General features: G+C 48.0%; 1 protein-coding gene across 1 annotated transcript in view; it reads right to left on the bottom strand.

Moving 5' to 3' along the window:
- Positions 1 to 23,124, bottom strand: part of TTLL11 (tubulin tyrosine ligase like 11) — a 244,523-nt gene that overhangs the window by 24,972 nt on the left and 196,427 nt on the right. The window contains 2 exon segments of the mRNA XM_065879625.1: positions 10,767 to 10,873; positions 18,030 to 18,281. Of these exon segments, the coding sequence (XP_065735697.1) occupies positions 10,767 to 10,873; positions 18,030 to 18,281 (359 nt within the window).

A 23,124-nucleotide genomic window follows, 5' to 3' on the forward strand; every position in this document is an offset into this window, starting at 1 on the left:
AACTATACAAGTTTTAGAAGATAACAGGAGAAAATCTAGGGGACCTTGGATTTGGCTATGAAGTTTTAGACACAACACCAAAAGCAAAATCCCTGAAAGAAAAAATTGATGTTAGACCTTATTAAAATTAAAATTTCTGCTCTGTACAGCCACTGTTAAGAGAATGAAAAGATAAGCCACATAAACTGTGAGAAAATATTTGCAAAAGACATACTTGATAAAAAGACTTGTATCCAAAATATACAAAGAACTCTTAAAACTCAACAATAAGGAAAAAAAGTGGGCAAAGATCTGGACATCTCATCAAAGAAGATATACAAATGGCAAATAAGCATATGAAAAGATGCTCGACATCATATGTCTTTAGGAAATTGCAAATTAAAACAATGTGGTATACCACTACACACCTATTACAATGGCTAAATTTAAAAACCTGACAATACTAAGTGTTGTCAAGGATGTGGAGCAACAGGAACTCTCATTCGTTGCTGGTGGGAATGTGAAATGGTACAGCCATTTTGAAAGACAGTTTGGCAGTTTCTTAAAAAGCTAAACGTAGTCTTACCATATGATCCAGCAATCACATCCCTAGGTATTTGCCCATTTTGAAAACGTATATCCACACAAAAAAAACCGCACACAAATGTTTAGAGCAGCTTTATTCATAACTGTCAAAAATTGTACGCAACAAAGATGTCCTTAAATAGGTGAATGGATTAACAAACCATGGCATATCCATTCAATGGACTTTTACTCACAGATAAAAAGAAATGAGCTATCAAGCCACAAAAAGACATGGAGGACCTTTAAATGCACATTGCTAAGTGAAAGAAGCCAGTACTGAAAAGGCTACATACTGTACGATTCCAATGATATGACATTCAGAAAAAGGCAAAACTATGAAGAGAGCAAAAAGATCAGTGGATGCCAGGGATTCAGGGTGGGAGAGGATGAATAGGTGGGACACAGGGGATTTTTTTTTTTTTTATTGTGGCTCACGGGGCCAGGTGCTCCGCAGCATGTGGGAACCTCCCAGACCAGGACTCGAACCCGTGTCCCCTGCATCAGCAGGCAGACTCTCAACCACTGCACCACCAGGGAAGTCTGACACAGGGGATTTTTAGGGCAGTGAAAACATTCTGTATAGCACTGTACTGGATACATTACATTATGCAGTTGTCAAAACACATAGGATGTACAACACAGAGTGAACTTTAAACTATGGACTTTAATTAATAATAATATATTAATATTTGTTTATTAACTAACAAATGTATACTAATGCAACATACTATAGAGGAAAGAGTATGTGTTTGGGGAGTATATGGGAATTCTCTGTACTATCTGCTCAATTTTTCTGTAAATCTAAAACTGTTTCAAAGGGGTTTCCCTGGTGGCTCAGTGGTTAAGAATCCTCCTGCCAATGCAGGGGACATGGGTTTGAGCCCTGGTCCGGGAAGATCCCACATGCTGCAGAAGAAGTAAGCCCGTGAGCCACAACTACTGAGCCTGCGCTCTAGAGTCCGTGAGCCACAACTACTGAGCCCACGTGCCACAACTACTGAAGCCCGCGCACCTAGAGCCTGTGCTCTGCAACAAGAGAAGGCCCCGCTCACCACAACTAGAGAAAGCCCACATGCAGCAGTGAAGACCCAACACAGCCCAAAATAAATAAATTTATTAAAAAAAAACTTTTCCAAAAAAATTGTCTATTAATTTTTAAAAATCCATAAATGTAGCTCATATTTGGGTCAATCACCAGCAGTCACATTAAGGGGCAGCATGTTGGAGAAGATTTAGTTAGGAGACGTGGGTCCTTGTCCAAGCACTGCTGTTTACTAGCGAGGTGCCCCCAACCAGTCTAATTCTCATTTCCTCAACTCTAAATAGCGGTGCTGTGAGGAGTGTCAAGTGCAGAGCTTTGTAGCAGTAAAGCCTGTGTGACCCTGTATCCTGCCTCCTTGGTAGTAGAGGAGCAGATGGGGGGAGGGGCTGCGGAGGATGCGTCTGTCATTGGTCACGTCTCCCCGACGGTCTTACCAAACACAGCTCCGCCCACCTTATGGATGCCTCAGCCTGGGGATATTTGGGGATTGGCAGTAGTCCTTCCATCTTTACTCATCAGTGTTGTCACTTCCTGAGGCTGCACAAGATGGAGGCTAGAGACCGGTTCCTGCTCTGTCCCTGACCCCTCTTTACCACTCTGAGCCTCGGTTTCCTCCTCCCTGAGTGGGGTCGTGGGAACAAGACCACGATCAGGGGGAGTGTGAGCTTTCAGTACACAAGTGGATTGGAAGACTTTTGTAATCTGAAAGCACGCACACATGTCAAGAATTACAATGGTGGTTAAAACAAAGTAAAAGGAGAGCCGGGGGTACACTTACTAACTAAAGCCTTACAACAACCCAAGGTGGATGGCACTGGCCCGTTTTAAAGGAAACTGTGGCTCTTGGAGCTGAAGCGCCCCCACCCCCGACCCTGGGCTCCAAGATGGGAGGTGCAAGGAACCAGACTCAGCCTGGCTGGCTCGCTGGTTCATGGCTCATGCTTTTCCCACAACTTCCATCCTGCTGCCGCTGTTCCTGCAAGATCTGGGATGAGGAAAAGGAAATAGCTGCATAAAAAAATTCATCTCACTTTTTTCCTTTTGTCTCTTTTTTGGGGCGTAGGACCAGACAACGGCGGAGATCCTGTTCCCATGGCCTGGAGGTGACGGACAGGAAGGTGACGATCAGGCGCTCCAATGAAGGGGCTGTGGCGGTGATCACACGTCTCCAGGCGACACTCCCCGAGGGGACATTCATTACAGAAGGTGCAGCCTGCACGGCAGCAGCCCCAGATAAGCGTCTGCGCGGGAAGGGCGAGCTGGCATTTCTGTTGGCTCGCTTGCTTTTATTAAAAATAATTCTGACACTGACTATTTTGTAAGCGTGTAGGCACACATCCAGGGAGGCCCATCTGACTTTGAGATAATTTCAAGGCTGAAGAACATCGCTCGTGCCAGACACAGTGCGAGGCACCGCGTGAAACCCGCCTCCTGTACCGAGGAGGGAGGGGGCCATCCATGTATATGTATAAGTGAGGCTTCGCTAAACCTTCCAAGTAAAAATACTTTTAAATATTTCAGTACGTTGTTAACCACATACATTTCAGTTGGGGCTCATTCCAGCTGAGGAAAGTAGAGGAGGCAGATGATTTGCATAAGTCGACTGAGGAAATTTGGTGAGAGACAGTAACGAGACTCAGACACCCACAGATGTCACAGCTGATCGTCAGGGTCCCGTCCCTCGTCCACCCCGCACACGTTTGCTGAGCACCTACTATGTGCCAGGCACAGAGCTAGGCTTCGTTAAGGCAGGAACAGCTTGGCGTCATGGAGGTTAGTCTAGCTCAAGGGGCAGATGCCACAAGCTCATTCCACAGTGTTCACTTCGCACTGTGATCGGTGTTGCCGAGGAGCGGCGCTGGATGCTGCTGGAGCCCGTGGGAAGGGAGAGCTGGCCCAGCCTGAGGGCGGCGCCTTGCGAGGAGGGCCTGGGCAGTGGTGTGTGAGGGGTGAGGGCTTCGGACAGAGGCAAGTGGCCCCGATGGAGGTCCTCCGAAGTGGCCGGCCACCTTGGCGGGAACGAGTGAGCGTGGGGCTAGTGACCGGAGGGGTGGCTGCACAGGGGGAAGGGTTCTCACTCGCTCTCCTGGAGTTGTAGTCGTGAGACCAGTGACTGCAGGCGGCTGATGGTGGACTCCGGGTTGAGAGGTGATGCAGGAGGAGGGCTGGAGGCCGCCGCAGCCAGCCAAAGGCAGGAGCACCCACAGTGTGAGAGCACACGTGCAGAGGAGAGGGGACAGCTGGTCTTTGGAGACCGTGACACACGTGGAGAGAAACTGGCCCTGACTCTCCATGCCCGGCAGCCCTGAAGCTGGCAGTGCTGCATTTCTTGCTAAAGGTCCCCGGCTTCACAGTATCCACCCCCCACCCCTACTTTCCTTGAGTTGGACACAGGGGTTCCGCTTCCCAGCCAACCCTCCAACAGTGCTGTGTAGGACAAAGGGGCAGGGCAGTGAGGATGGGGCAGCCAGGCCAAAGGTGGGGGAGGGCCGTCTTGGAGGGAAAGGAGGGGAGGCCCTGGCACTCTGTCGGCTCCGAGGGAAGGCCCGCTGCCACCACATCCCATCCCTCCCACAGGCTGCGAGTGTCTCCAGGCAGGCGTTTCTTCCTGTCTGTTCCCAGCACCTGCAGAGCACCTGGCACGAGTAGGTGCCCAGGAAGCATGTCCCGGGAGAGGGGTGCAGTCAGAGCCAGGTGATATCAATAGAAGCAGCCCCTTCTTACTGAGCATTTCCTGCTCAGACCCTGCTCGGAGCACTTTCTGCTCTGTCCCATCTCAGCCGTATCAACGTTCTTATGAAGTGGGGGCACCGTTATTATCTCCCCTTTTCAGAAGATGAATGTGAGGCTCAGAGGAAGTTACATAACCTGCGGAGACGACACAGCTTGCAACTTACCGGTCTCAGATTTAAAGCCAGGTTTGTCTGATCCCAGAGCCCGTGGCTTTGGTTATACTGCCAGTCAAACCGAGGCAGCCCCACGAAGGCGGGCATGTAGCTCAGGAGCTCCTCGAGCAGTGGAAGAAATGTTTCTCGTTTTGGTCAGAGCCTACAGCACGTACGAGCCATTAAACTATGACACTCTGATTTTTCCTCTGCAAGCAAGGTGTGGGCCGGACACCCATACGTGGGTGTCGCGTGTGTGCTCACGTGGGTGGGAAAGACGCTCCGGTCCGTGTTCTTTCTTGCTTTGCAACCGTGTTTCCATTGCTTACTGGGAGGACCTCTAGTTTATATTTTAAAACAGCAAAAAATCTGGCTGCGAAGTGAACAAAGCTGTCCTGAAGCCCCTAGCTGTCGGTTGTGGGTTAGATGGACCAGACACCTAGATGCTGGGCTCAAGTGTTCCCTTTTCAAGTGAAACGTTTGTCTCTCACAGATGATGCCAGTGATACTGCTTTTTTTTTTTTTTTTTTGCGGTACGCGGGCCTCTCCCTCCCGGTGCGGAGCACAGGCTCCGGACGCGCAGGCTCAGCGGCCATGGAGGACCGGGGCACGGACCCGTGTCCCCTGCATCGGCAGGTGGACTCTCAACCACTGCGCCACCAGGGAAGCCCGATACTGCCTTTTATTGCCTAATCTTGATGCTGTCCTAGTCTCTCGCCACAGAGGAGTGAATTCCACTCTGGGAAGAGTAGAAAGCAAAGTCTCAATGATAAGGAGGTGTCCATGAGTGCAATTTACGTAACATAACTGCCTCTTCACTGACAACTGTGTTTCTTCATTTGGTTCTGGGCAATGAGAGGGCTACTACACCCCAAGTTTGCTGATAACACAAACAGATTTCTGTGCTGTGCTAGAAATTCTTTTTCAGATTTTTTTTTAGATTTCTGTGCTCTGCTAGAAATTCTAGAATTGGAAACTGAAATCTTTTTTTTTTTTTTTAATGACAATTGACAATTACACTGGCCTGCTGCAGAGGGTGAGAGACTGCATATTACGAAATTCCACCAAGCTCCTAAGTAGTCACTGGCATTTTAAGAGAGGAAGACAGTCTATTTAGAGAGCGATGGGCATGGGATGCAGCTGAGGGCTCCTCAGGTGGAGAGAGGTGGCCAATGGGCTGGGTCTGGGGGAGAGCCATGTGCTAAACGCGTGTGATTGTCGAGTCCCAGCTTTTGCTTTGGGTCACGAGAGTGTGGGGATGCTTCTTCCATTATTAAAAATAACAAATTCAAAAAGCTAAGTGAATAGAGCAGGCTATGCATGGACCAGGATGAAGTGTCTCACGAACCAAGGATTATGATTAACCCAGTTCTGTGCACCTGAGGTCCACTTTAAAAAAGCAATCAATAACGAGCCTATTTAAAAGGATGGTCTGAGATTTAGATTTCATAATATGTATGCTTTTTCTTACTGGGTTTTTTTTTTTCCTCTCTAGTCTTTTTAAACACCACTTTTTCTTCTCCATTTCCATAGCAGGGTCTCCTCATGCAGGTCAAATGAAGGTTCATAAGGGCCTTGAGCATCGGGAATCTGGTTAACCCCCTTGGTGGGTACCAAAGTCTCATTAGGGCAGAAGGAAGGTCTGGGCTGGCTTCCAGAAAGGAAAGGTGCATCAGCACTTGGACACACTGGGGTTTGGGTCGGCTTGATGGTCTTATTCAAATGGGCTGGCATTTTACACTGGACAATAGGAAAGCAGAGGGAGACCCCTATAGACCACCGCTAGTATAAGCCATGGTTCTCACACTCAGAAGGCCCTGCTGTGGGGATGGGGGACATTTTTTATATTGGCATTCGTCTGCTCACCGAACATTCACTGGGCACCAAGTGAGATGCTTTTGCGTGCTCTGGTCGATGTGCCAGGCCCTCAGGGATACAGAACGAGTAGCGAGCGCCTTTTCTGGCTCGCCCACCATGCTAAGTGCTTTGCCTGTGTTCCCTCCTCACCCGCACGGCTCCCTCCTTTGTTGCTTCCCCCATGGGAGCTCTGGCCACACCCTGTTACAACTTTCAACTACGCATCCTTTTCATTTGTGTGGCTGGAGACGCTGGGTGTAATGGAAGGGCCAAGGATGAGCTCTGAAGGCAGGCCGTTCTTGGTTCAGATCCCAGGCTCCCCACTGTAAGACTTGACACGCTTGCTGAAGTTCACCCCTTTGAGCCTCATCTTTCTCATCTGTCAAATGGGAATAGCCAGCCTTATCTCACAGGGCTGCATGAGACTTAAATGAAGCAATTCATAACAAGCATCTTTGATTTCTGTCACATGGTAAATGTTCAGTACATAATCTCTATTATTTTCTTTTCCTTGAGAATAGGGTCTGTAAAATAATTTCTCTTTTTATTCCAGTAGGGCCCAATACCTGGTAACACATTCATTACCCGTCTGTTGAATGAATGAATGAGTGAATGAACGAGTGAGTGCGTGCCCTTTGAGACTGAGAGCGCATGTTCTGCCCCTCTTCTGACTTCTTTCTTGCCAGCCCCACAGCAGCTCTAGGGCAGGTAAAGCTGCCCCAGCTCACATGGACCCACACCTCCGACCAGGCCTTTACTTCTTCTGACATCCAGTAGCTTCCTGAATGGTCCTGAGTACGCGGCTGGCTTCAGAAACTCCTCCTTGAGAATCAGAGGTGCTCGAGCAGGCTTCTCAGGAGGCATCTGGGCTCCGGCCTGCACCAGCTAAGACAGCAGTGGCCCCTGCGCCCACGGGCACAGACAGCCTTCTCATTCCTGGCTTTAACGCCCAGCCAGCCCTCACTGCCTGTACGACCCCCCCACCCTGGATGCTATTATTTCCTTTCAGGAGTGATGGAAACAGGAGAACAGGAGTATAAGCTCCAAGGAGGAAGGGAGACAGGTGCGTGGACGAGGCACCAACTCCCACTCCAGTTCTGCCTTCCCTGTGCTCTGTGAATTGACCTTTCACCTCCCTGCCTCACGAGCCCCCATCCCCTCCGCATCACTCAGATGAACAAGCCCTGCTCGGTGTGGCCCTGGACTGGGGACAGCGTCCTGGGCCAGGAGGTAGGAGGCTTGAGTGCAAATCCAGCTTCTGCTACTCACTGGCTATGGGATTTCAGACAAGTCACTTTTGCTCTTGGAAACCTCAGAATCCTGCTCTGTAAGATGGGATCTGATCACCCCCCTCGAAGGTCTGGTGTGAGAATTAGCAGTGATATTTGCATGTCGGAGGTGATCTCAAAATTGCAGTTACTACTAAGGATTGTTATTCCACACATTCAGGGGCTGAGGCAGGGCGGAAAGGCCTGGAAGACCCCAGCCCCAGATTTGCGCATCTGTATGTTCTAAAAGTAAGTATTTTTTCCCATCTCCTTAACTTGCTCAGCAGACAGAGACGCTGCAGACCCCAGAAAACCTCACCCGAGCCTGTCCTGTGGGCAGCCCCTGTGGATTCCGCTGCTGGGGAGCAATTTAAGAGGCAAACAAAACATGAAAAGCTACTCAGAATTGACAATGGGGCCAGATGGTAATGCTAGTTTGAAGCAATAAAACATGGTAAGTAGCTTCCTGCTGCTATTCCTGGTCAATTTCAATATTTAATAATCTCACGGCCACCCGTGCCCCCTCATCTGCCCCCTCCACAGGCTCCTGCAACGACGCCCCGCATTCGGCTCACAGAGCAAACACGTCTTCACTTTCTGAAGGCGTCAGCAGAAAGCAGGCGGCTCAACTGTCACATGAGCGCCCTCCGTCCTGGAGATGATAATTCATCTGCCTACTTCTAAGAGGTTCCATCTCCAGCCTCTCCTGGTTGCCAGGGAAAGATGGAAGGGAGCTCCGACGGTGGAGATGTGATAGGAGCTCTCGCCTTGTCGAATCAGTGAGTATTAGTAGCCCCTGAGTTTTGCTTTTGAATTTAAGAAAGGGGAGCAGTAGGGAGCTGGGTGGTCATCTTACTCTGGGACCGATAGCAGGAGGAAGCAACCGGAAGGGGAGGGTGGCAGCTTGGTGTTAAAGTCTTACCCACCAGCCGCGCCTCTGAGCCTCGATTTCCTTCTCTGTATGAAAGAGATCATCGCGTCTACCTCTGGGAGGATTCTAGCCCATGCTGCACGTGTCAAGTGCCGGGCAGTGTGCTCAGCATGTAGGAAACACCCAAGACTGGCAGCTGGAAGCCTCATTACCAAACGTGAAACCACTTAGCAAACGATGCCCAAGTCCCGGCAGCTGCAGGAAGGGCTGCTGGTCCCTGTGGGCAGGGAGCTCTAGCCCAGGGCAGACCCGAGGTGAGGGGCAGGATCTGGCAGGGAGCACCCTGCTCGGGATTCTCCCCAAGGGGAGCCCACTGATAAGATGAACTGTCCACGAGGGCCCCACAGGCTTTCAGGCCCTCCGACACAGGGCACCCCGGAGAGCTGGTGTTGCTGGCACCCTTTACGGAGGAGGAAATGGACAGGACGAGGTGAAACGGCTTCTTGCGCTTACATCGTAGGAAGTGGCATTGTCAGTTCTAAGCTGGGTCCCCCAACCCCCCTGATTTCAGGTCCTCGCCACCCTATCGCAGGAGAAAACTGCTCCCTGAGGCGCCCCCTCTTTGTGTGTCCTTTTTGCAAGGAGGCAGCCGAGTGGAGGGTGGCCCCCTTGAGCTGCAGTTTACTCGGCTGTGAAATGCGAACGTTAATACCTACTGCACTGGTTCACAGCAGAGACGCTTAATGAGGGAATATGCATGAGAGCCCGCTGTAATTTTGTGATGAGCTGAACAAATGTCAGGCGTGGTTATTATTATGGCTTTTTAGAAAAACCCCCTCTGGGAGGAAAAAGATCAGAAATTCATCCACCGAAGGCGGATTCTTCTTACTGAATCCTTCACCGGCCCCACGTGCTCTAGGGGGTCAAGATCAAGCTCTTTCACGTGGCGTCCAAGGCCTCGACAGCTCCTGCAACCCTGTCTCTGCCTCTTCTCCTTTCCCACCTTGCTGCAGAGCCTCCAGGCTACCTGGGGTGACCTGAGCCTTTCACGTGTGTCTCTGCCTAGACCAGGGAAACAGCCCTGAAGGAGGGGGTGTGTGCCACCCTGTCCCTCAGCTGATCCCACTCGGCTTCTGCAGGGAGTCTTCCTTAGGCCCTCCTTGCTCAGGAACACCTCTGCTGAGCCTCCTGGCAGCCTCTCTGTGCTTCCCTCCATCCTAGCACGCATCACACTAGCTACTGCTATGTCCTCATCTGCTTTCCAACTCTAGAGCCAGTTCCTCCTGGGCCTGAACCAAGTGCCGTTCACTCTAGTCTATCCGGGGCCTGGCCCCGCTTATGCCCTGGAAATGTGTGGCGAGGGATGAACCAACCAACGAATAAGTGACTGTTTCCAACGTAAACAGAATCAAAGCTTTAGGCAAAGGATTCCAGCAGTGGAATTAGGATTTGGGTGGGCACAGCCTCGAGAGCAGAAGTCAGGATGGTGCTCGTGAATTCAAACTCAGCTCCATCCCTCCAGTGAGGTCTAGAGCTGATAGTGTAAGCAAGCCTTCCCAGGACAGACCCCACCCCTCCACCCCGTCCTCCACCTGCCTTTTGTTTGTAGAAAAACTTTAGCTTCCTAGGCCTTCCCCAAGTTCCAAAGAATACACTTAATCAAAGAAGTGAGAAAATGCAGAAACAAAGGAAAACAGTCAAGCAAAACAAAATAATAATAGTTTAGCCATTAAACAAAGTCAAGGACCTTTAATTCCTCCTCAAGGGCTATAGATAACATTCCGAGCCAGGTCCTTTGAGCTGTTTTGCAGATACTGAAGCCCCCCGCCAGCCAGGTGGAGGAAGTTAACTGCATGCCGCCCACAGGCACGTAGACCCCAGACGGGCTGGAACCAGAAGGTTGATGATGTTGACTCCCAATGACCTCATCACCAACCAATCAGAAGAATGTCCACGAGCTGATCACACAGCCCGCGACACCTCTCCCTCACCCTGCTTTTAAAAACCTTTCCCTGAAAGCCACTGGGGAGCTCGGGCCTTCTGAGCTGCCTGGACTCCTTGCTTGGCCCTGCAATAAATCTCCCCTTCCTTCACCACAACTCCGAGTCAGCAGGTTGGCTTTACTGCACGCAGGCGAACAGACCCAGGTTTGGTTTGGTAACAATAGGATGACCTTCCTCCTTCCCCCACCTTGACCCTTAACAAGAAGAAACAGATAATGTACCACCCATCCCTCTCTGTCCTCTCACAGGACACGGCAGAGGTCAGTCATCAGGTACCTGAATCCCGCTGGTCCACGGTCATGGAGTTCCATCTCCTCGTGATGTCAATGTAGAGGATGTCCACGGCGGCCATGGACAAGCTGCCGCTACTGAGCTTGCAGTTCCTGCAGAAGACAGGAAAGGACACGTCACTGCCAGATCCGACCCGTCCTGTCCGGCTTCTGTGCCTTTGCCCGGGCTGTGTTCCCCGCCTGGAAGGCCCTCCCTCCCCACAGCTGGAACTAGCGAAGGGTGAATGGCAGGGAACCATGGGAGAGGAGGCTGAAAATGTAAGAGCTGAGGTCAGATCCTGTGGGTTCCTGTAATGTGGTTCATTAGGGCTCTAAAGGGCTGGGAGGAGGAGGGACTTTAGGATGGCAAGTCTTGAGTTGAACCTGGCTCTACCACTTAGAAGCAGATGGCTCTGATTAAACTATTTCCCCTTCTTGAGCCTCAGTTTCCTGACCTATAAAACAGGCAGTCTTGATTACAGTCACTGTGGTCTGGAAAGGTGGGCAGGCGCGCTGAAAAGAGCATGATTTGGGCCTCGGACAGACCAGGACTGAAATCCCGGCCCTGCTGCTTTTTCTAGCTAGTATGGCTGTGGACCATTTACTTAAATCTTCGGTGCCTCTATTTGCTGGTCTCTTAAATGAAGATAATAACACCCGCCCACACAGCTGTCGTGAAGAGGAGATGAGGCGGGGCATCCCAAGGCCCTGGCACCTGGTTGGGCCACGACAACTGTTGGTTCCCTTCCCGATCTCTCTCTACTTGCCCTCTTGCTCTCAGAGCTGCAGCCATCTAGGCCCCTTCAGAGGCTGCCTGAGGCTGACCTTTCAGTGAAGGCCCTGTCCATTCTGGAGGAATGGGGCTTGCTAGTCAGAGTGTCTGGATGAAAGCATTTGCGCTCTCTGTTCAGGATGTAGGCAGCCCTCAGCTGGTCCGGAGGCACTTTCCTCCTGAACCAGATCGTGCCGGGGAGGCGAGTCCCAAGACAGGCCGGATTTGCCCTGGGAACCCCGAAAGCTAGACCTTGGGACCAGCTGTCTGCTTGGCTGAACTACACTGCATGCTGCTTTCAACTTTCCAAGTGTGTCCACATCCGTCGCCCCAGCTGTGATAAAGTGGTTCTTTGGGTTCCCATTTGTCATCATCTCTTGCGTGAATAGCTCCCTTAGGAACCCGAGAAGTCGGGGGTTGATTGGCAAGCAGGATTTGGGCATTCCACAGGCCCCTCTCCAAACCCATGCACACCCCTGACACGTGCCCATGTGTGCCCAGCATGGTGCCTGGACGAGGCTGGTGCTCCTTATATGACAGCATCCTCCCTCCCTCCCTCCCTTCCTTCCTTTCTTCCCAGCCTGTATTCCTCAGGCCATCAATTCACATCCTGCTTCCTCCTGGGCTCCGGCTCTGTATTTCAATCACAAGTCACAGTGGCAGACTTCAAAGCACATCAGCACACAGTTACTGAGCCTCAGTAACAACGTGTCAGTGGATGCAGAGCTTTTCATGTCACCCGTCACTGAGATGGCTATCTCTATTGGGTCCTGCTGGGGACCCGCTCCAGTCTCTCCCAAGGTATATTCTAACAGCCTGCACTGTTCATTTCCAAAGCTTCATTAGGAGTGGCTACGGGTTTTCTCTAATTATCGTATCCATGTCCTCTGGACCACTTGCTCCCCACAGGACAGGAGCTCTGCCTGGCTTGCTCTGTGGGTTAATGGCGAATAAAAAGGGAAACCAAACTGACCACTGGTATATAGTTATTTTTTTCCTGACAGGTAGAAATTAGAAGTGTCAAACCTTTAGTAGGAGTCATAATTTACCAAAGAGGATTCTCCATTTATCCCTTTTCCAAAAGTAACTTTCCCTCCCTAGTGATACCTGCAGACACAGTCGATGGTAACATTTGCTGCTGGGGCAGGGGAAGGTGGGATCTGTGCTGGCTGCCGTAGACAGGAAACGCTTTAAAAGAAGTTTGATCCTGTAGGCACTTCTTGGGCACCATCTGTATGCCAGGCCCCTTCCTGCCCATGAGCTCTCTGGGTCTTTATAACCACTTTATGAGGGAGGTGTTCTTAGGCCCACTTCAATGACGGGTAAGCTGAGACTCAAGAGAAGGGACATGGCTTGCCCAAGATCACACGCTGGGATTCACATCCAGGCCTCCCCTGGAGGACAGAGTAGTGGACTTGGGAACTTTGGGGAGAAATGGGGAGGTGGCCCAGCCCAGAGCTTCAGGAAGAGCCCAAGATTCAAGAGACAAAGTCTCAGGTAACCCAGAAAGTCTGGAGCCTCTAGAGAGGCCCTGTTGGGAAGCTTTAGGATATAAGGCTGGGGGGTAAGACAACCAGGGTCACTTGGAGACAGGTTTTCCTAGGTTTATCCCCGTGGTCACCAAACATTCTTAATGCGCTCAAACAGGGAATGTCTCCAAGGGTTAAGATTTTGGAATGAACTTTTCATCCATCCGCCCACTCAGTATAGAATTTGTTTTGTGTGCACTATGTGTAAGTGGTATTCTGGGCCCAGTGGGTGACGCCGGGATCCGGATCAGTCTTGGATACGGCTCTCGGAGGGCAGAAATGATCTCAGAATCTGGGGTGAAAACATGAGGCCTGGTAGCTCTTAATTGTTCGAACAGTTTCCCCTTATGCTCTGGGATGCAGTTCTTCAAATGACTGACGAGTGATAGCATAAATGCTTCAGTGGAAGAGAGATCCAAGAAATATGGTAACATGAGAAGCCAGAAAGATTCCGCAGAAAGGACAGGCTAGAAACGTACGTGGAAAAAATGAGCTTTGGAGTCAAAGGCACACGAGTTTGCATCTTGACTCTGCTATGTGACCTTGAGCAGGTCGCTGACATTCTCTGCAATCTAAATTTCCTTATTTGTATGAGGATAAGGCGACTCGCCATATAAAGCTATCTTAAGGACTAGCTCGGTGCCTGGCACATATGACGGCTCCCAGCCTTCCTCCATGATGCAGAACCAGTTTAAAGAAAGGTTTTGTTTTGTTTTCAGAATCAAAAGAATACGGGCACAGAGGATGGAGAGAATCACAAATCATTCAAGTTCACTAGGAGCCTAAGATTAGAGAGATTTGAAATTATCATCCCCATTTTCTCTCAACAACTAGTGACATCTCATGGGAAATTTAGAAACCAACTTTTTCCACTCCATAAAATCCTATTTATAGAATTTCTTTCGTGTTCATCCTTCTCTGTGAAAGAAAAGCAGCTTATTTTTCCTGGAGAGGTTTCTGTAAGGTGAAAACTAACAAATAATCAATATTTGTTTAAAAAAGAAAAAAAAAAAACCCCACTCTCTAAACATCTGCTGGGGGGAGGGAAAGACTACTTTGGTTTATAATGTTTCTATTTTTAAAGGCTATTGATAGCCCAGGCATAAAAGTCTCGTGATATTACTGGAAAGAGATCATCACAGAACAGGGGAATTTTCAAAGTCACTGAGGAGTTAATGACGGAGGAGGAGGCAGGGCCCCCGACACTTCCATTCCAGAACATTCTAACGCTCCATGCTGCCTCTCAGAGAATAACACCCCACAGCTACCCACTATGAAGCATATTAATATCTCCTTATGAGAAAAGGGAGTGGAAGGGGGAAAAAAAGGAAAAAGAGAAAACCGTTCTCTAATTTAGAAGGAGACCAGGATTAGAAACCACAAAGGACACGAGTGGGGATCTCCAAGCGGAATGGCCCAGCTTGAAGCAAACACTCGAGGTGTGGAGAAGCTGCCTCCCATTTTCTAGAAATAAACCCCAGTTTTGGCAAACCGTTTAATCTTCAGGCTGCGGAAATGGAAAATGCAGCGTGTGCCAGCTGATGTCAAACTCTGATGTAGGATACGTTCAGAAAATGGGTTCTTAGTGAATTACATAGAAATCCTCCCAAATTAGGAATCCGATGGAAGGAAAATAACACAAATGCATTTCCCTCGAGAAAGCTGCCACACTGAAGAAGCAGATAATTTCTGTGTCTCAGAGAAAGAGATGTCTCCACACCTCAGCAATTATTATGAATTAAAAAAAAAGAGAGAGCAAAGAGGTGCTTAATTCATCGTAATACGTGCTACTGTTATATGCCTCCTGAGGAAATGACACGACAAGCTGGTTAGATAGAGTTAATTCTAGACGAGAGGATGACAATTCATTATTTCTCATTTCTTGGTGGAAAAGAAAAATAGAATACGGCCAGACTGGCATTAGCATAATTCACTCCTAAAATTGCTGATCTATGCAGCACGTTATGAGAGATGGTCACTGAAAATCAATTCAATCGGAATGTTTATTATTTTGTTCCCTCCAGTTCTCTTCAAGGAACTTGAAGAGAAAGAGTGGGTAGGACAGACGAAAGTCAAGTTCAACTTCTGCCCTTTGCGTGGGAGCTCAGAAGGGAGGGTCTCTAGCCAGCAAATATGTCTCTGGCACAGTGCCCCAGAGAAGGGCACTTGGTTTGATTTAACACATGGCATAAATATTATTAATTCATAATGAAGCGAAATTTAAACTGAAGTGGAAAGCAGAGAGAGAATAGTTGTTAGCAAGAGAAAACACGTGCTGTTAAATTTAGCTGGCGAGACGGAACACACTCAGATATAAATCTGAAAGCAGAGGAGATCATCTTTTACAACAAAGTTGGCTGTTCGGATGTCTTGGTACATTTGAAAAGGAGAAATCTATTAACAGTTGTGCAATGTTTTCTCCATTTCTTCCTGCACCCTTCATTACTCAGGACACTTGCTGGGTGGGTACAGAGGGAGGGGAGAGGGGCTCACAGTCTGGGTCCTTCTGCTCCGGCTGCCTCTTCCCTACCTGAAGACATTGTCACTTGTCACGGTCACCATCGCTCCCACTAACAGTACTTGGCCACAGGTTGGGAATGAGGCCGCAGGACCTAATAGTCGCTAATGTCACAAAGGTGGGTTTTTCATGCAAACACTCTTAATTATAGAGAACAAAGGGGTGGAAAAATCATAAAGCCTCTCACACAGAGACAGATTTGTAGCAATATTTTTCACATCATCCAGTTTCAGTCTGAGTGCATTTTAAGTATCTTCTTTGCTAGAACTGCTCTCAATTCTTTTCAGGAATTTTCTTTTCAACACTGTATATGAACATACCAGTCCTCTTAATATTTACCTCAGCCTCTCACACCAGAGGTAACACACCGGTGGACTCTATGGGCCGCCACGCTTCGATTGAACCCAGAATTATTTTCTGAATCGCCAACATTCAGTATATACATGCATTGATATTTTACACAAAAATCAATATTTCTAGCTTCTCTTGAAAAATCAAAAGCTTTGGTTAATACTAGCCCGGCAACAACCTTTCCTTTTGCCACAGCCCCGCCCCCCCTCATCCTTCTAGACCCCACCCACTGGTTTGTTTATCCTTCCTGCCTGCACCCTCCCCCACCCCATCCTCAGGCAAACTGAGATTGTGATTCTTGTGATATGTAATTCTTTTTCAAATCTCTCCCTCTCTCTTACATTTTAGTAGAATTGTATTAGGAGTTAAAAGGAAGCATCCGACCAACGTCTTTTGCTCTTCCTTCCTTCTTCCTTTTTCCTGCCTGGAACTTGACCATGATGGCTGGATTTTGAGCAGCCATCTTGTGACCATACGGCAACCCTGAAGCTTGAAGCACATGCTCAGGGTGGGTAAGCACAAAGACAGAAACTGGGGAGTTGATCACATTGTGGGGTCATTAACCAGCCCTCGAAGCCCCACTGCCAAATTTCCTGTTATATGAGAAGAAAATTAATTTTACTCTTTAAACCATTTATAGATGGGTATCTATTCCTACAAGTCAAATGCAATTCTTAAATGAGTCAGAGGGTATCATGTTAGGTAGTTTTCTCAGGGAAATAACGTGCCTGTTGACTTCCTTGAAAATTCCCTCTGCCTCATGGAAATAATAACAAAAGACTCCCATTTCACAAACAGCTCCGGGAAACTTGGCAGCAGGCCAGATCCTTTATGATATATTACGTCCCAACCTCATAACACTCCTGCAAGGTGGGAGAGATCATTCCCATTTTACAGATGAGGGAACTGAGACTCAGAGAAGATAAGGAATGTGCCCAAAGCCACACAGCTGTTAAGTAATGTGCTTGGCTCTGAAGCCGAACCCCAAAGCTTGTGCTCTTTCCATGGGGTTTTCTTTTCCCCTGAAACTAACACAAAGCCCCTCTCAAAATCACTGTGCAAATATGACTTCAGGTTTGCTGAGAAGGCAAAAATTCCTGCTGATACTTCTTCAGGCCACCCTATCAGGAGTATCAGAGCGCTAGAGTTAGAATTTATAAAATTCATTTAGAGAAAAGCATATGACAAATGGTTTCCAATTCAAGACTTCCAATTATTTGCTTTCATGAAAAAAAACTATGAACAGGGTGACTTTGTGTTGCCAGATAGAAATATTAAAACCAACGATGAGAAAGACAATAGCAACGTGGGATGCTGGCAGGTAGTTCCGCTGAGGTGTATAACATACAATCCTAGGGTACTGATAGTTTCATCTCCATTTTATAGGACCATTGAGGTTCAGAGACTGTCATTAACTTACCCAAGGTCACACAGCTAGTAAGTGCTCCTGTACTGCCCCCAAAGTATCCCAGAGGGTAGAGGCAAGTTAATGAATAATCTTGGGAGATTAAGTGGCAATGGCTTATTTTATAGGCTGTGGCAAAAACATGATTTCTTTGTCTCATGTTTTATCTTTAAAATTCATGCAAATTTTGTATTATACTCTGTAATATAACCACATTATTTTTATATTAGAACAAATGTATTAAATTATTTATCAACTGAATTATTCAACTTTTCTCTCCTGAAATTGACACTTTGGAAGATGTGGCTTGTTTCTCTGCTGTGGCTTCATAAAAGCTCAGCACTCAGCCACGTACCACTGGGAGAACATCACCCCAGTTTTAGAAGCACGAGGTCTGTCTGAGTCCAAGGGGCAATTATTCATATATGAATAAGGACCTAGCTCAGGGTAACGCAGAATTGTTTTCTAACCACAAACATAATGTTGCGAATACTGTCACATCCGTAACATTCATTAATTCATTCAACAAACAAGAGTCTACTATGTGCCAGGCCCAGTGCCAGCTGCTGGGCCAATCCAACCCCAAGTGGGGCCGTGATCTGGCATCACAGATTCTCCCAGGCACAGTCAGAGAGACGGGACCAGCCAGATGTGGGGCTGGTCTCCACCCTGCCAGAGGAGCTGGTCTCACTGACCTTATGAAGGTACGAAAGCCTGTTGGTCCCAACTTCATTGTCCCCTTGATACCCAGGAACCGGATAAACAGGTTTGCCATCCTGTCCACCAGGCGCAGGTAGTTGAACTGCTTTGCATACTTGGGGAACACCTGCTTGAGGCAGATGGAGGGCAGGTGGGCTTCGGGATGGGCGCTGCCTGCCGAGGCACTGGCCAGATCGCTCTCAGAAGGCTCTTCCTTTGAGGCTAACGGCTTCCCAAGCTGCTGAGACCTGCAGCACACAAGGAGTTAACGACAGAACCAACATTTAGAGCGGGCTTTACAGCACACAGATTGCTTTCCCTTGCAAATTCTCCTTTCCTTTAGATTTATAGCAACCTGCAGGGGGGGTGTATCATTACTATTCTTAATGCACAAACCAGAGAACTGACCTCAAAGAAGTGACCTGCCCAAGCTCACATGGCTAGGGCGTAGCAAAGCCAGAACTTGAACCCAGGACAGAGCCGGGACTAGACACTTACACTTCCTCCATTCTACCATCCTGGCTTCCCAATATGGACAATTTCCTTTTCCGTACTCATGACTGAAGAGAATACTCTATTATAAAGCAGTCTGGGTTTGATTTCAAACTCCTACTTATGGGTAGTAATTGAATAATTAAGAAATATAAAAATCTCATTGAGGGCTGGCAAGAAGCCACAGACAGTTCAGTGAACAATGTGCAAAGATACAGCAGTCACCCAATTCTAGGAACAGGCACAACGGGATTTTGTGGCTTAACTATTTTCTTATTTGGAACTCGTACAAAAGAAATGATCGTACTGTTGTGATTCCTTAGTCTGGATATTTTCTTCGGAAATCATCCTGATACTCGAGAAAGTTCACAGCCACTAACTCTCAGATATGCACCTCCAGCTGGAATGTTCTTCTCACCTCCAGACACACAGATCCAGCTATCACCTGTTCACCCTCCAGGGTGACCTGTGGGAATCTCACACTGACATGACCATTTCCCCTCACCCCAAATCCACACTCCCTGTCTCCTCGAATGTCACCACCGTCTGTCAGTGACCCAAGCAGGAAACATCTGAATGTTTCCAACCCCTCCTCTCCCTCTGTCTCCACAGCATCCTTAATGTTCCCTGGAACCCACTCCACTCTCCCCCTGCCCTGGCCTTGTCTGCTCTCTCCTGGACTCTAACAATGGGGTCTCCCGCCTCCGGCCTTTCCCATCCACAGACCCATCCTCCACATGGCACCTGAGGTGCCCTTTGAAAGCAGACCTGGCTGGGATGCGCACTTCCTACAGTTCTTTGTGGTTCCCGAGTGCCTACATGATAAAGTCCATACTCCTCCCTCTGGCACGCAAGGCCCTGCCTGATTCCCTCTCTGCCCTCCTTATTTCTTGTCATTGCCTTAGACACACCGTACCCTTCAAGGCCTTGACCTCTGCTGCCGCCCCAGTCACGGCCTGGCCTGGACATAGAGACCCATGCTTGCTGGACGCCCAGCCCCCTTCCACACTCAGGCCTGTCTCTGCACCTGCAGCTCACCTTGCTTTCCTGTCTCTTGTCCTGCCCATAGCGAATGAGGGGCCAGGCGTAACCCTTTCCACCTGTGTGTCCATTCCAGAGACAGAACCCTTGTAATAGGGAACAACAAATCTGACTCCACATTGAATCTGTTACTTTTACTTTAACCTTTGTGTTCTCCTGCTTTTGCTACAAGTTAATCACTAAAGGGATGTTACCTGTAAGCCTAAATGATACATAATGGCCGTCTCTGGGTACCCTGCCTCCCATGTGATGAGTGTTAAGGTAAAATACCTTTGTTTAGCTCACAGGAGACCTCCTGACTAGGCCCACCTGTGAATGGCTGCAGGAAGGAAGAAATTAACACATCCTCTCTGGAGTCTGACTGTAACCAGGACTTTACCCCCTCCCCTTTTAGTATAAAAGCAGCCTGAATTCTAACTCCAGGAAGATGGTTCTTTGGGACGCTAGGCAACCATCTTTTTTTTTTTTTTTTTTTAAACATCTTTATTGGAGTATAATTGCTTTACAATGGTGTGTTAGTTTCTGCTTTATAACAAAGTGAATCAGCTATACATATACATATGTTCCCATATGTCTTTCCTCTTGTGTCTCCCTCCCTCCCAGTCTCCCCATCCCACCCCTCCAGGCTGTCCCAAAGCCCCGAGCTAATATCCCTGTGCCTTGCGGCTGCTTCCCCCTAGCTATCTACCTTACTACGTTTGTTAGTGTGTATATGTCCATGACTCTCTCTCGCCCTGTCAAAACTCACCCTTCCCCCTCCCCATATCCTCCAACCATCTTCTCAGTCTGCTGATTTTCTGAATAAAGGCGCTATTCCTTGCCCCAACAACCTGTCTCTCTATTTATCGTCCTGTCGTGCGGCGAGCAGTACGAGCTTGGACATGGTAACACCCTGAGCGCGGTGTGAACGGCCAGTAAGTACTGCCCAGCTGGCTAAGAGATCCAGGAAGAGAAGAGCCACATCCCATGGTGCTGAGCTCAATACCAAGGCCATTTTCTACTCTTTTCTTCTCTTTATTAAATGGTCTCGTCCCCAGAGCTCCCACTTCCAAGCACACCGTCAGTCACCAAGCTGGGCTGTCTTGGTACCTTCATACCTGCTTGCCTCAGCCCTTGAAGACTTTCCCAGCCCTGGCTGCCTGGCACATTTCTGTTCCACTTTCAGAACCAGCTCAGCTGTTCCCTTGCCCGTGCTGAGGACTGTCTTTCATGTCCCACTCCTGCCCCTCGGACTTCACTCCTCTCATCAACTGCGCTGTGCTTCCTTACACGCCAGTCCTTCTCACTGTTTTGTGAGCTCGTTGAAGGCAAGGACCACGCCTTATTCGACTCTATTTCCACAGGACCTGGCACGTATTAGGTTCTTCGGAAATGTTTCACTGAATTTGTTGAATTGGGAAAGTTTGCTTTTAACAGCAAGGTGAGCTTCAAATAAAACATCAAGGTTATGATGCTTTGTACCCGCCCCATAAGCTCGTTTAAACGGGAAAGAGGTTCGAGAGAGAAACAGCATACTTGACGGCCCTACCAGAATGGTCTTTTATTTATGCTGGTCCAAGGAGCCAGCCTCCAAGAAAGAGAACCCCCTTGTGTGAATAAAAGGTCCTGTAAGTTCTGTTCATGGTTCCTTCTAAGTGGGTCTCAAAGCGGGGACAGGCAGAACCAGAGAAGCGCAAAGGAAAACCTCTTCTAAAGTTCAACAATGTGGATGGTTCCGGGGAAACAAATGCTCCCTCCTACAAAGAGGAGGGACCTTATTCCTCCGGAGAAGCACTGCATTCCCAGGGGCAGTGGGATGGAGTGGGTGCAACTTCCCTTCAGCTAAACTGGTTTTATCATCACCTCCTTGAGTTTAAGACTGTAAATAAAAGTCAGGTGGTTACACTTCAGATGAAATAAAATGTTTTCACATTAAGGTTATAGGAAGAAAGATGAGAAAAAAAGCAGCACTGTTACTGGAAATTAGCTCTTAAATTCCTGGATAAGTGGCAATCACTAACTTCAAAAGCACTCATTAAGTTTTTGTTAAAGAAAAGATTTGGAAATACACAGTTTGAATACACTCCATGACAAAGAAAACGGCTGAGAACTCTTCAATCAACAGAACCGTCCCACTTTCGTGATCTCATCTGCTCTTCACAAAACATGTGCAGTACACTGTTATTTTTATACCCCTCTTCCAGACGGAGAAACTGAGGCGCAACAAGGCGAAGCAGCTCTTTGCCTTGGCTGGACTGGAATTACACATCAGTTCTCCTAACCAGGGCTGTTTCCATCTTGCTGCCCTATTATTCCAAAGCACATCATGGTTCACATTGGGGGTTACCAAATCCAAAGGACTGTTATTTTTGTTTTTAAATAGTTTTTAAAAAATTATAATAGTAATTCATGGTCTTTGTAAGCATTCTGAGAACTGTATAAAGGAATCAGAGTCATTTGTAATCCCACAATTCAGGGATAAACACTACTAATGTTTTGACTTTTTATCTATGTTTCTAAGTTAGGATCACATCCTGGGTTATATCATAAGTGTCTCCCCATGGCATTAAGTATGCTTTCATGAGCATAGTCTCTCATGGACATATAATGTTCCATGTTATGCCTGAACCGTAATTTAATTGGCCATTCCCTGTCAGTCAGATATTGTCTACATGGCTCGTCTTTGACTATATAGGGTCTGGGAGCCAGTCCCCTAAGCCATGTGCTCCCTCCCAGAAACATAACACGTTAACAGCTAGCAGCAGCCTTGGAGATCATTCTGTCCAACGATGTCATCTATTTTCTTTTATTGTGGTCTACTGTACGTAACATAAAATTCACCACTTAAACCATTTTAAAGCATGCAATGCACAATGTCGTGCAACCACCACCTCTGTCTAGCTCCTAACCTTTCCACAATGATGTCATTTTAGAGAAGAAATGACTCCCAGGTAGATAGGACATTAGCACCAGTGGGTCATCTGACTGGCAGATCATCCAAGGGGGTGGCCGTAGCTTGGGTTACCTGATGAGGGGGACCTCACCACCTCCAGGCCACCTCTCAGGCTGGGAAGGTTTTCTGCATGGCACGTCAGAGGCTGTTCTCCCTCTGGTGTCCATAGCCCACATCCCAACCCACCCTCAGAGCCTCACAGGATGGGTCTGTCTTCTCTTCTCCGTGACAGCCTCTCACCTTTCTTACTGGATGACTACCATTCCCCTTCCTTCCTGAATCCCAATTAATAACCTCAGGATGAAAAGGGCCCTCAAAGCCACAGATATTTTCATGGACTCAAAACCACAAATTCAGGCAGAAGTGGTTTTACTCAACTGGAAGAAGGCAGTAAAGATATGGCTGATACATAAGAGGAAATAAAACAAGGAGAAATGGTTATTCTGCTGGAGATAATTCCAATTATCACACTGAGATCCAAGTTATCACAAATACTGTAAAGTCCTGTTTTTACCTAATAGCATTTTATTTTATTTTATTTAAAAAATTTTTATTTGCCAGGTTATTTCTGACTCCATATCTTTTTATATTTTTATTTTTAGAAATTTATTTATTTATTTTTGGCT

The sequence above is a fragment of the Phocoena phocoena genome, chromosome 6 (genome assembly GCF_963924675.1).
Source record: "Phocoena phocoena chromosome 6, mPhoPho1.1, whole genome shotgun sequence".
In the NCBI taxonomy this organism is placed as follows: domain Eukaryota; kingdom Metazoa; phylum Chordata; class Mammalia; order Artiodactyla; family Phocoenidae; genus Phocoena; species Phocoena phocoena.